General features: G+C 47.0%; 1 protein-coding gene across 1 annotated transcript in view; it reads left to right on the top strand.

Annotated features, from left to right (window-relative positions):
• The window catches only part of LOC115325902 (zinc finger protein 528), a 31,993-nt gene that overhangs the window by 11,075 nt on the left and 6,503 nt on the right, over positions 1 to 14,415 (top strand). The window contains exons 3-10 of the mRNA XM_042287820.1: positions 428 to 647; positions 719 to 817; positions 3,514 to 3,606; positions 3,849 to 3,956; positions 6,483 to 6,605; positions 8,654 to 8,773; positions 9,957 to 10,079; positions 11,859 to 11,969. Coding sequence (XP_042143754.1) covers positions 440 to 647; positions 719 to 817; positions 3,514 to 3,606; positions 3,849 to 3,956; positions 6,483 to 6,605; positions 8,654 to 8,773; positions 9,957 to 10,079; positions 11,859 to 11,969 — 985 coding nt within the window. The 5' untranslated portion in view covers positions 428 to 439. The remainder of the gene's footprint in view (positions 1 to 427; positions 648 to 718; positions 818 to 3,513; positions 3,607 to 3,848; positions 3,957 to 6,482; positions 6,606 to 8,653; positions 8,774 to 9,956; positions 10,080 to 11,858; positions 11,970 to 14,415) is intronic.

Raw genomic sequence — 14,415 nt, 5'->3', positions numbered from 1 at the left:
GTGGTCGTAGGCTGTGGTACTCACCCCGAGCAGATAAAATACCAGGCATCATTGTTCGCTTCGCTCATCAGACAATCAGAGATGAATGGCTCAGTAAACGGCAGATTCTTAGGAAATCAAAAGACGATGCTTACATTCAAGAAAATCTCGCCAAACAAGACCGAGCCCTTCTTTGGGAGACAAAAGAATGGGCCAAAACAACGGACTATCGTACGTTCAATGCTTTTTAGCCGCTGCTTTTGAGCCCGTGCATGCGCTGGATGTGCTTGCAAGGGCATTGTTTACGTGAATGGGCTGAAGTTCCTATTGGGGAGAAGATCGAACTAAAGGAGGCGCTGCGTTCACCAAAACAAATAACGCGTGTGTGAAAAACAACGTGTTACAGTGTGCTGCCTTTGGCTGCTGTGAGTTTCCACGTTCCCTGCAGGTTTGTGAGAAGATGGTACGTTCTTGCTGCGTGCCGCAGTGCTCAGCGCATGCTCTAAAGCCTGAAAAAATCAGTTTTCATCGCTTTCCTACTGAAGAAAAACTCAAATCGCAGTGGATAAGTAAGTTAAGAGTAGGGAAGAAGTTGACTGCGCATGACGTGGTGTGTGGTCGTCACTTCGCAAGCGATGCCTTTAAAGCAAACTACGCTTCTGGACAAGGTATGTAAGTACGCGCGTAAATCACGCTTGTCTAGACATCCGCTCAAACCGTACATCGTATTTCATAACAGTGCTCAAGAGGAGGTTCTTGAAACCCAACGCCGTTCCGTCGGAGAATCTTCCGAAGGGATCACACGACCGGGTCGTGAGGCTTCGGAAGCCATCGAGAGGTGCTGCTATCATTTTATCACTATTTTATTCGAGGCTAGCTTTTACGCTGGAACATATTATCTAGCAGTATCAGTACGATATTGATATTTACGCAATTGCGTGAATCATTTTGTGGTTCCCATTTTTCCCATTGAGCAATGCAAATGTGCGTACGACTATACTCATTTCACCTTATGATGTACCGCAGGAAAGGCTACAAGCGCGAGCTCCTTGCTCTGGGGCCACAGTGTCTGGGGCACATCTCGGCGGCACAAGCTCTCGCGCATTAAAAGTCCTCTGACACGCCAAAATTTTCATGCTAGGGGTTGAAATGGCATATCAGGACATTACAAAAAAAAATTGTTTCACTATAGAGTCGCGTAGTTTCTTATAAAAAAAATAGAAATACAAGCTAGGCCCAATTTAAAGTTCCCGCCTGTGCACCGTGACGTAACAGTGTACCGTAAGGTGTCTGGGCGGTCAGAAGGGAGGCATCAACCTACGTCACTAAAAGTGGGTTCGCTGGAAGTCACATGAGTTTCACTCCTCGGGCTCTCTGCGACCGTGCCTAAGACTTTTTTTATTTTTTATTTTTATTCTGCTTTTCTTACGAGCGATTGTAAAAAACGAAGTTTCAGTTCCACTAGCCTTTATCGCTGCACCGTTGGTTAGTTTGCTTGTTGTAAAAGTTGAGGACGAAGAGTCAGTGGATCGATGTGATGGAAGTCAATGATGAAAGCGTTGCGAGTACAAGCCAGTGTACGAGTGCATGCCGTCAGTCCAATGATGCAGAGCTATACTGGGCACAAAACAAGATATAAAGTTTTGAAACAAAAATTTAGAACGCTCGCAGAAATTAGGATTGCTAGCATAAGACACGCCCGATCGCATTGCTGAAGGTTCAGACACAAAAGTCGTTGAATCATCGGATACTCTCCAGGCTGAAGATGCCTGCCGTCTAAAGAATACGAACTGGTGAGTGTACCAAGTACAAGTAAACATATGCACAAAGTATGTGTTTTGTCTAGAACATGAGTAGAACTTGTTTACTAGGTACACATGCAGCCGATGCATCGTGACGTCTGAATTCAAGCCTCTTGAGTGCCGCTGCTGCAGGGAGATGAGCAGGAAACTTTCAGACCTGCAGTTGAGGTCTCATATCGAGACCTGTAAGTTGTAGTAAACTTCGTCTAGGGTTGTAATCCATCACTAAAGTGCATCGAGCGTATTCATCGCCTACCCACGGATTCTAATAGCTGTCTTGCGGGAACCGCAGTCAGCCACCGGTCCATCTCTTGTATGTCTCTCGGAAATGCAGGCAGTCTGATCTCTTCTTCAGTTGCTAAAATACCGCGACAGTCCCTCACACAGCACCTTCTAGGCATTGTAGTTGATCACGTCAATTCACTGACTCCTCTTCTTCTACCTTTACAGCAACATTAAGCAATGAAAAGCAAATAAAAGAAACCTTGTCTGCTTGGGTCGCTCGTGGAGGTGCGGAGAATAACAAAAATGTTTTAAAAAATATTACACGCGCTCGATGTAAGCCCGAAGAGGGATACAGCTCACGTGACTTCCGGTGATGCCTCCCTTCTGACCGCCCCGACACCTTGCGGTACACTGTTACGTCACAGTGCACTGGCGGGAACTTTGAATTGGGCCTCGTATTTCTATTTTTTATAAAAAAAAACTATGCAACTCCATAGTGAAACGAGTTTTTTTTTTTGTAATGTCCTGATATGCCATTTCAACGCCCAGCATGAAAAAAAATAATTTTGTTTTGGCATGTCAGAGGCCCTTTAAGGGCAGCTGCCAACGCTATGAGCTCGCGTTCCTAGCCTTCGCTGCGGTACAACATAAGGTGAAACGGAGTATGGGGCCTCGTCGTGCAAAACTCGTTGATATTTAATTTTGAACCGTGCACCTTTGGATGACCGATAAATTAACCTGAAAAAGACAACTTTTAATGTTTAGTGCCAATATGCGGTCTAATTAGCCACATTGTATGTTATAATGTTTGAGTAAAGCTATATGCACTACGTAGTGTACTTTGGCCGGAAATGGCTATATGCACTACGCAGAGAGCTCATGCTATTTGGGTCACCCTTTTCGAACCGCGCGTGTATCACTGGGGAGCTCATTAACACACCCCCCGCCTGCGTTCATGCTGCTTTGCGGCGACAGTGCGGCTGCTAACCACAAAACTTCACCTGTACATGCCGCTTCGCGGCGTCCAGCTGGCAACCCAAGCCCCGCTGTTCCTGATTGCACCTCCGCAAAGGGAGTCACCATTTCGTTCTGCAAAATTTCGTCTACAACATTCATTGTTTCCCCCCCCCCCCCCCCCCCCCTTTTTTTTTTTCAGTGTTGATTTTAAAAGAGAAATGTCGTAAATATTGCCACGTGCCTCAACAAAACAAAATGTTTGAGAAAAAAAAGAAAGTAAAAAGTAGGCCCACACCGGGCATCGAACCCACATCCTCTTACGTATGAAGCAGACACCTTACCACTATGCTATGCCTCCGCTTAGAAGACTCATAACCATTCGTTTTATACGAGTTTCATGTAGTGTGTATAGCTTTTTCCAGCCGAGGTGCACGACGGAGTGCGTATAGCTTTACTCATAATGTTTACCAGTGTGTTCTGTATTTTGGCATTTCAAGGAAAACGTAATGTAATGACTGTTTTGGTTGATTTTTTGGTGAAAATCCCTCAGGTAACAGGACAGCTTCCAACAGTAGCTGCCCTTCTGGTGCTGCAGTTTTAACACAGCACCACCGGACCAGTTTCGAGAATGTGCAACAAGACTGTGAGTTTATTACTAGGCCATTACCTCACATTCAAAGATAGGCTCGCCAGGTTACTGTATATATATATGCATGTCAGAGACTGTTCTTGTGTAATACAGAAGTGTTGAAAAGCTTGGCTAAATGCCACCTTTCCCATTTGAATAGGTTAAATCTGAGAATGGCAGCCTGCATTTTCATCTGGTCCATTCCTTGTTTGAGATAATGTAGTAGTTTTGTAACTATCCCACTAAAATTGCCCTAGGTGACAGCGACGAGACCGTTTCCTGTGATGGGGACAGCGGGGCCACTCTCACCTTTGACGAGCGCTGTACAGAGACCAGCAGTCGCTGCAGCAACAGTGAAACACAATGTAAGATTTGTGACCACCCCATGCCCTAATAGAGAATTGCTGCTGCGGATCCATGTCTCCGTCTACTCCTCTCTGCAACAGCCCCAAGTGGAAGCAAACAAAATAGTCAGTGTCTATTTTCCCGGCAGCCGGGAGAATGATTTCCCAAAATTCTAGCGGCAGTTGCCTCCCATTGGCTCTTTGAATTTGTTTGACGACTGCTTGTAGAATACTGACTTTCTTATTTTGCTGGCATTTTGTGGAAAGACATTTCATGGGCAAATTTTTGTGGATACACGTTTTATGGACACACATTTCGGCATCACCAACGTGTTATCCAGTACTGGGTAAAATACATCTAAAGAGTACTTGAAGTAAAGTACAGAGTAAGTGAGAGATTATGTACTTCAAGTAAAGCATTAATTACACTGATTGCAACATACATGAAGTATACAGTAAATACAATTTACTCTCTAAGGAAATTACAAGTACTTTCTAACACAATCTTTCATGATGCCCTATCATTCCCCCAGAGAGTTTGTTTTGTTTTTGTTTTTTAACTGGAATGCATTGCCTTGGCTAATCGGGGGTGTGCTTCAGTTATTTTCGGAAATGGCAGCAAATATTAGATAAAATCAAGTGGCTTCAGAGCTGACAAAGCATCGTTTCCTCATACAAATTTAACAAGACCAAATTTGGGGAATTTACTTTGAAGTCGGGAGATATAAGTATTCTAAACCTCCTTAAAGCAGTACTTTAAAGGGCAACTCCACTCAGTTCCAAAGATTTCGGGATAATGAATGATTTCACAGCCCTATTAAAGACATTACGTCCTTTGCTTCGTGAAAAATGGGATGTATATTTTTAAATCTAATCTTAAACATGAGCAGAAATCAAAACTTCGGCTCCGTCTGGCAATGTTGGCCTCGGGCCGCCAAGAACGTGGCTATCACGTGGTGGATGATGTCCCGTGATCCCTCATGCAACGATGGACAGGATTGTAGCGGGCGTGTGCCAGACGCAAGTCTCGTCTGCACCATACTATTCACCACTTTTTGGCGTCTACGACATCCGACAACGTCTGCACAACTGCGGCAAGCATGCTTTTTGCGTAAAAATGAATGGAAGAAGCTTTTTTTTTTGTAGGAACTTTTATAGAAGATCAGTACAGAATGACAGGCACGTGATGTTTTCCAGACTCTTTAGTTTACAAGGTTTTGTAGCACAATTAATACTGTTTTTATACAACCATGTCTCACCGGTGATTTCAGGTAGCGTGTCCTAACCTGGGCGCGTCCTAACTTCCGTAGATAATTCGCGGCACTTCCGCTTGGGAGACGGGGTTTGGCATCCCTGAAACCGTTACATCGTATATGCTTTGGCTCCAGAATGGCCGACTAAATCCAAAATAGAACAGTCATGGCGGATGCTATCTAATGCGATACTCCCGAACCAATACAAGCAGCCGTGCAGTTCCCCGAGTGGCCACTGAGGGAGAAATGGTGGCGTTGTGATCGCCATTATAGTTCTCTTCTTGAGTATGGATCGGTGCCTCTTTTTTCAGAGCAGGCTCTATGGCAGTTTCCCAACTGATGGTGAATTCTGCTCCGTAGGACTCGCTCCAAATAGATGAGCGGAAGATGAACTCACATTTTTGAAGCGACCCACCAATTTGTCCGAGGCGGTCGGCCCTTCAAAATGGCTGCTGCTCGAACTTGGCAAGCCGATTAACGCTTCAGCCAACTGAGCTTTTCGACGACCAGTCACGACTGCCACTATTTAGCTGCAGATATAACACGCGACACAGGCCGGGCGAAAATGTCCATAGCGTGGAGCCCATGTCACTAATATTGAAGAAGATGTCCGCGTTGGCCACCATCACATACCTTTTGGCCGCCTCGAAGCGGCAAGGCACGCTTAGCGATTGCCATTGGTGGTGTTCAGATTGCTGGTAACACTTTAATAAACACAAAGAGGCAACAAACCATCAGCTGAACGGTCGTTGCCTAATCTGTTCATGCTTTAATGCACGAGCAAACGCCGGCGGCATGTAGTGTAAGAAGGTAAACAATCACTGACTGCAGAATTAACAGGCCTAACCTTGTGCCTGCCTCCGGACTTTCTGTCCTTATATCGTTCTTCCTCTTGTGATCACAGATGTCAGCACTTGCGATTTACCACGCTGCAGTCCCGGCTTTGTATCCCTGATCTATGCGAGGTAGAAGCTTTTGAGCCGTCAGAATTGCATGTAAACAACCGACGCATCCGAACAGATCCAACTCGACAACCCTATGAGGGCTTCAGGGACCCTAAGAAGGCTTTCGGGGGACTCAAGGGGGTCTACCGACCCCCTTTGAAAACGACTGGTCTAGAGGATTTTCAACTTTTCTTTATCTGGAAGCACAGCTAAATGTACCCTTCATTTTTTTTTTTCTTCTTGTCTATAGTTTTCAGGCTGTTGCATCATATTTTTTACCAAGCAGACAAAGAGGCTCATAGTTCTTGCTGAACCGTGAAACAATGTTTTTGTGCTGTCTTGGTAAACAGTGACAAGAAAGACTCCTGCTGCTCCGATGAATGAATGGGGACACTTCGAGGATTGTGGCGGATTGCCCGCTTCCAGTCTGCATCTGGAGGGACGGTGGAATGGCACTTTTGCAGTTAAAGAAGGTAAGCTGACCTGACATTTTTGCCAGAACCAACGTGATTGAAGTAATTTATTCTGAAGTCCAGGGATGGAACTGCCGTGCCAATTGCGCCACTGTGCGCCTAATGACTTTTCATGCCATACTGATGCAAAAGTATAAACAAGAACAAAATTGTGCCAAGGTGCACCCAAACTGAAATTATAAACGAGGCTCGTCGAAATTAGCCGTCTGGCGGTTTCTGTTGGCAACAGTGGCACCGGAACTTCCGACCTGAATTCAAAAATCTGTATCTGAAGGTTGTTGTTGGCAACATTAGCTGCCGCTGCTGCATGCTCGCCGTGCTTTTCTGAAGTCCTGGAGTCACTTCATCTGAAGATCTAAGTAGTGGAGCAAACGTGTGCCGCGGCCCCGCATAGAGAACTTGGGAACAAACGCGAGCGAGCAGTGTGGCGTATGACGGAGCAAGATACGCGCTTCCAGATAGTGATTGGCTTTGGAACGATTTGACAGTGATGTCACAAAAGTACCTTTGACAGCAGACTTGCTGCAAACTGTGAAGAAGTCTCGTAAAGTTTGCACAGAAAGACTAGAGGTCGAGAAGCAAGACGACGCAGGCATAAGAGGAAGAATAGTGATGTGAGTACGAAGGAAGCTCGTTTTCAGGAAGAAAAGCGACAACTTGAACAGCGCATCATATCTTCGCAGACTATGCTTGAGCATGCGCAGTCATTGATTGTGTTGGGTCTGAAAAAAAAAAGGAGATAGAGAAAATTGAGTCTTGACAAGTGCTGTTGGCGGAGGCTAATACGAAATTGGTTCAGAATTACGAAAAAGTGAAGTGTATCCGCGAGTAATTGATGAAGTCCCAATAGATTTATATGTACAAGGGCATTTATTGTCTTATTCTAGTTACTGAAAAATGAAAGACCATTTTTGTACCTGCATTTTTATTTTTCGGTACATCTTGCTAGTCAAGGCTAAGCAATGAAAGCTATTTATACCTGTTTATATTTACCCCTTTGCAAGTTGGTTTAATCATGTGTCACACTGTCATGTGCAGTTTTGCTTCATATGTTTTGTGTAATTTGCACTTAAGTTTGTGAAAAATATTTGCAACTAAAAAGGTTATTCAAACCACCGTTAAGTTCACATGGAGTTACCTGCATCCCATATTTTCTTTAGTTTTAAAAACCAGGTGACATTTAGCCTTTATTGTAACATTCTTAAAACTCGTATGCTGCTCCCAACTTGCTCCAAGACCTCGTTTTTGCTGCTTCCAGCCTGCTCCAAACTGTAGTTTTTTCCGCTCCCAAGATTGCTCCAAAGCTTGTAAGGGGAAGCGCACATATGCATGCACGTAACATGGGCCGCACCTCTCGAATGGCATGGGCGACCACTGTAACCGTTTCGCGCCGAGCCCGAGAGATGGCACAGCGGCCGCGGGCGGGGAGCGGCGACGCAGGTTGAGGAAGAAGGATTGATAATGTGGATGCTTGGGCAAGTTGGTAATTCATGCTTCTCATTAACGGCAAAGGTTGAAGATTTGAAGTTGAAGTTTGAAGTTGAAGATTTGAGGAAGAAGAAATATAGGACTGAGTTGGAAGTCAGCGCTGCGAGTCTGTCTCCTTCTTGTGTGCATGTCAGTGTGACTGTTCATCCGTGCTGTTCCATCCAAGAAGGAAGAAGGAGTCGTCGGGCGGAATGCGAGGCTTAGCAACAGGAGTGATACCGCTGCGCGCGGGTACGCAAAAGAATAAAGCGTTTAAGAGATTTCTTGCGTGTGAGTACGACCGAAGCAACCAGTGACGAGGTACGTCACAAGCTGCTTTGCCCAGTTCTATCCCTGGAAGTCCCACCGATCATAGCAGCGTTGCTCAGAGACCTTGGTTATCATTGGCGGAGTGGAAAATGGGAAAAACTAATTTGCTGGACATTAGGAGAGCTTGAGACAGAGCGAATAATAGGATCTCTATGCTTAGGCGAGTGTCAGATGAGCATATGACTCCCCGCCTGTTCTGAATCTTGGGCATTGAGCGCAGTGAAAACTCTCTCTTGCTTTTCCTCTGACAGAGAAAGAAGAGTCTGCCGTTTTGACATCCGAGGCCTTGCATAGTGGAGATGCGGAAGACCTCTTCATTTCCCACGGGCACCTTTATGTAAACCAAAACACGTCCGTGCTTGTGAAGAAAGGCAAGTTCCTCTTGCACCACTACTCTAGCTGCTCCACGGGGCTGACACGTTTGTTGGACGGTCGGGCAGGAAGGACCATGGCGCATTGTAGTGCTGCTACCCATCATTCGGATTGCTTTCTGATTCATTTCGCTCGCCTTTCTCCACATGCGACTCGGGAAAGAACGTACTTCCTTAGCTGTCTTATTGTGCAACTGGGGTATTTAGTTTTTCTGTAGATGCATGCTATCACTATAAAGCTTTAGTGTGATGTGAGGGTTTCCGCATGAATTCTTTTGGGGTAGACATAACCACCATGCGAGCGGTGGTGGGGGGACGGGGGGGGGGGGGGGGGGGGGGGGGGGGGGGGGGGGGGTAGGAGTATTAGTAGTAGTTTGCAATGTGGCATGATTTGGCTTGCCAACAGAACACACTTTGCGTAAGCTCTCTAACTTTGCGTACCTGTGAGTGGTGCCCCAGAGCAATGATAAAATAAAAACTGCATTGCCTTGGAAAAAAAAAAAGAAGTGGGGAACGAAAGGTGGGGAGCGAGCGAAGAGGCAAAGATAAAGAGAACCACGGCGTGAGAAAACTTTGAGCAGTGAAAGAAAAGTCCTCTCAGTTTTCTGCTCCCCTCCACTCACCACCTGCAGAGAGAGCTGCTGTGCAGTATGCGTTCGTCACGTCTGTTTATTTTAAGTTTCTCCTCGGCCGAGCACCTCACCCTCCTCTCACTGAAGGCGGCGCTCTGTGGTTCTGCTCTCCTTGTTTGAAAGAGTGATGGCACTCGGCGATGCGATAACACGCGATAATGTGGCGGTGTGCAGGTCTGCTGAGTACAACGGTCTGCAGCCATGTGCACATGCAAAATCGCATCGTCATCTTGTGGCATAATCGAGCGGTGGGCGGACAGTCAAAGCAATGGGAGGTCAGTCGGAGAGGTGGGCGGTAAAGCCACTGCCACCCAGCGTGGGGAGAACCCTGCGTAACGTTTCATTTTGAGTGGCGACTAGGGCTCTGCTTATAATCCGACCAGCAGCAACATTTGCGTGCTGTGAGTCATCTCTGTTGTCATTGCGCTGCGAGTTTGAGTTATCATGCTATCCTTACAGACCTGCAGCATAATTCTTTATTTTAGCGTATGACCATGGCTTTGTTTTGCGTCCGACTCGCAGCGACATTTGTGTGCCGTCTTCCTCACCAGAGCCAGAGGATGCGGCGCCTACTTCAGCAGGTGAAAGCGTGCCCTCCGGTGGTAACGTCATTATTTCCGAATGTCCGCCACAACTGGAGGGACACGGGGACAATGTCGTTAGAGTCAAGGAAGGTAAGCCGCAAAGATGCCCGTTCCACGGTCCAGTTCGGTCTCAACAACCAATCTTAGTTCATAGCAGCAGGAGGTTTTACCAACCGGCGGACTCTTCGTATACCTCCCATTGGGACTCCAATTGCAGACGGCAGCGCCAAATCTCCCCTAACGGGCGTTGGGTTTCTCCAAAAGAAATAACAAATAGACAAAACAATACGCGCACCGTCGTCATGGCAACCGCTTGGTTATGGGAGAGGGTGAGAGAAGTGTGTTCCCTCCTCTCCCTCTCTCTCACCCTCGGCGACAAAAAGATGCGAGTTCGTTCGGAGTTCGGAGCAGCCTCCGAACTCCGAACGAATTTGCATCTTATTGTCGCTGATGTTGAGAGAAGAGGGAACTGCTCCCATTGCCGCCGTCTCGTTCTTCTACAATACAATGTAATCTTTTTTAGAACAAAAAAAGTGTGTTTACCTTTTTTTGCGAATGTCCGACGCTTCCGAAACAATTGCACTTGACTTTGCCTCGCCTGATTGAGATCGGCTTAGCAACAGTGCATGTTCAGTGACAGCCAGTTCTCATAAAATTGTCAATGAATGAATGCAAAGCACGCCCAGCCGCTGCTGTTTAGCGGCTTAAGATGGGCGCACATCGCCAGTCTGAGCACAAGTCCAAACTTCTTTTGCAAGTTCTCTTTTTATTAGGCACGCTCATTATACAAAGAAAAAAAAAAACGTTCACTGCACAGCACAACAAAGTAACAAAATCTACACGAAACTACTATTCAAGTATTCACAGACCTGCAATCACACATTTAACTTTGCGGTAGTTAGCGACAGTGATTCGATCGCCGGGGTTTCTCGCAGGTTCCTTCTGCAGCGAGCTGCTCCACGCACGAGCTACCGAGCTGCGGTGCTCTAACACCGACACCGCCCACACCGCTCATTTTAAGATACATGCGCTGTCCCTTGTGACCCTTTACAATAACTCTTCTATAAAGAAACATGCACCAGCAAGTTTTCGACAATCCGAAACTGTATAACCAAAAGTATAGCAGCCCGTCTTTACCTTTCGTCACTCGATCGGGAACCCAAAGAACTTGGCAGAGCTGTTGCCACTGGAATTAGAGCACCACTGAGTCGAGCAATGAACAAGGTTTCGTTTGCTCTGTGTACTGGTAGCAGAAATAGACCGATAACCAATAGGTCAATGCCACTGCCCGCTGCCGCAAACGAAAACCACCACCGTACCGCTGGCACAGGCGCCGCCGAGCAGCCGACGCATCCGCGAGCGCGGCAGCCGACGCGCAACTGTTCTCAACGGTCAAAATACAAAAAACAACCGGCCAATGAGAGCAAAGTATGAGGGCGAAACTTTAGCTAACCAAGATATTTGTTTCATCTTACCAGGATAATTTTTGAAATTTGTAAATAGCAACAATAATATGTATCTCATCCTATTAAATAAAGTTCCCGGCGTAAACCGGAAAGACTTAATAGAATACCAACGGATAAGAGATGGCGCTGAAATAGCTAACCGGAAGGCGCTCTAAGTGTCCGCCGGTTGGTTTTACTATTGAAACCTAAAGCTAATGCTTTTATAAAGAAAATCATTGTTGACATGTGTACTGTTCCAAATACCTTTTTGTAGCTTTGTTTCGTTAGCCTCATGTCTTTTTTTAAAATAACAAAAATCAAAGTTGATCAATATTGTAAGTTTTTTGGTCTTTTTGGCTGACTGGCTGCGGTCATATGGTATCCTAGGACATCAACGGCATTGGTGTACCATTCTGTCCGACAGAGATACTGCCTACTCCGACGGGAGCCAGCTTCCAGATGGAAAAAAGCAGCAGAGCATCGCCCTCCCCCCGGGGCCTTGAGGGACACTGGAACAACTGTGTGATTAAGGAAGGCAAGTTCAACTGTGACTGCCACCCCTTTCTTTTTTACTTGCACAGGTTAGGGCTTTGGAGGCACGCGTAAAAATACACAAGCTTTATCATGCCGACAGGGCAATAAACTGAAACAGCGACCATTGCAACGGCCGGCGTTGGCTGGCTGACTGACTGCGGGGACCTTTAGCCATTAGCCGCCTTAGCTTGCGAGCCATGGCAAGCCAGTCTGGGCAAACCATCCCATGGCATCGCTGGGTACTTGCGTGTCTAGAGTTAGCGCTAACATAGCTACAGCCCTCCTCAATGTTGATCTGTCGTTTTATGACAGCTCAATGCAAATGTTAGCACTTACCCCAAAGTTACGCCCCCCCCCCCCCCCCCCCTCCCCTTACTGTCAATCCTGTCATCTATGCCTTATGCTATCCTGGATCATCAATGGTATTGGTGTGCTGTAATCTCCTACAGAGGTACTGCCCACTCTGACGGGAGCCAGCTTCCAGACAGAAGCAAGCAGCAGAGCATCGCCCTCCCCCCTGGGCCCTGAGGGACACTGGAACTGTGTGATTGAGGAAGGCAAGTTCAACTGTGACTGCAGCCCCTTTCTTTTTTACTTGCACAGGTTAGTGCTTCAGAGGCACGCATAAAAATACACAAGCTTGATCATGCTGACAAAAACCGGGGATCACAGAATTTGTAGTGAACGAGCTGGACACATCCTATGCGTGTGCAACGTCATGCGACATCATGGGGTCACATGATTGACATTACACTATGTTATGGTGTCATGTGATGTTGGAGTGGTATGACCTCATTGTGTCCATGACACCAGGGCATCATGATCGTGTAACACGACATCCAGGTGATGTCGTGGGATCTCGTGGTACCACGGTGGCGTCACGTCATGTGTTGTCATATTCATTGTGACATCATGGTGTTGCATAATGTCACATTTTTTCGGTATGGTTCTTTGGGTATTCACACGAAGGAGAACTGTGCGGACAGATGTCACGACGTCAGCAGCCCGCGAAACTTTGTCTGCAGCTCTAGCAGTCACACAGAGGGCGGCGAGTCGCGGGGAGCCGTGAAGAATATCAGTGTTACCTGACGAATTTAGCGATTGCTTTCTCGACAACGATGCGGCGGTACGCCAGTATGGCAGCAGTGCTGCTAGAAAGGGACAGCGAAGACATTCTTCCTGGTAAAAGAAGATGCTGTGAGAAAGGTTGGGTGCAGAGCAAAGAACTTGGGATACAGAACCAGTTGTATGAGGAGCTTCTTGAAAGCGACACCGCCGAGTATCGAAGACTCCTTTGAGTGCCCCATGACGTCTTCGTCGAACCACTGGCCTGCGTCGGCCCTCAAGTACAAGAAGCAGGCAACAAACATCAGGTGTCCTGTGAGGTTCTGACAGTGTTTTTAATGTCAGCAGCCGCAGAGCGCATATATGCATTGAACGAAAACATCACTGATCCACTGCGTACGCCGCAAATTGCGGGAACCAGGCGATAATCTATCCGGTAATCTTTTCCCCATATTGACACCTTGATGTTTGTGTTTGAGTAGAGATTGCTGCTTGTGTCCCACAATGCCGGGAACTGCTCAGCGAGGGAAATAAAAAAGAATGAGGCATTGTCATTTAAGTTTGCCATTTCACGTGGGACTACAACAACGGAAACAACAGTAATGGCACAGGCGATTCCTTCTGAAGTGCGCAAAGACTTTTGTGGCCAGACGAGGCCAAAGAGTATTGCCAAAAACAGTGAAGAGTGAACTGCTCTGCCACCCACCTGCGAAGCGTTCATGCTGACAGCACGAACCCTCCGCTCCTCTGCCAAGGAGGAGGACGGCACCACAAGGTGTCAAGAAGGGATGATGTATGTCTCATGTGATGCATGCTCCGTGGAGGAAAGTAGCGGATTTCTCCTTTGCGTGAATACCCCTTTATGAGCGTTCATCATGACAGTTCTTCGCAAGAGCCTTTTCATAAAATTCGGCTGATAAAGCAGGTTTTGTGTTAAAGACAAAATCTGAGGTAGCCATTTTTAGAGCCAGTTTCATTATCGGTCTTGACTCGTCCTCCTCCGAGGGCTGGGTAGCAAGAGGTAGGCTTTGTAGGCATTGAGGGTCAGTGTTTTAGAGGGGGGGGGGGGAATAGACCCTTTTACAAATTCAGCGCCATCTACCGGAACGGTTGCAAAACTTCGCAGGTGGGCGTGGCGTGGCGTGCGTCCGCCATAAGCATGTATGGTCGCATCGGCGCTTGCTCAACGTGCGCTACATCACCGACACCACTGCGGCCACAGAAGGTGTTGCGCGGCCGATACTTCGCCACACGCTGCTTCTGCGATGCCTTTTCATTGCTGTGTGCCGCTGTGTAAGCAAAAAGGACTCAAGGATGCCTCTGGCTTGCGGTTGGGCGGTGCACGCACGCGACCGCTGCGACAATCGAAACGAAAGAGATCT

The sequence above is a fragment of the Ixodes scapularis genome, unplaced genomic scaffold (genome assembly GCF_016920785.2).
Source record: "Ixodes scapularis isolate PalLabHiFi unplaced genomic scaffold, ASM1692078v2 PGA_scaffold10__122_contigs__length_95168666, whole genome shotgun sequence".
Classification (NCBI taxonomy): Eukaryota; Metazoa; Arthropoda; class Arachnida; order Ixodida; family Ixodidae; genus Ixodes; species Ixodes scapularis.
Note: the sequence above shows the minus strand (reverse complement) of the source record. Positions and strands in the feature narration are given on the sequence as shown.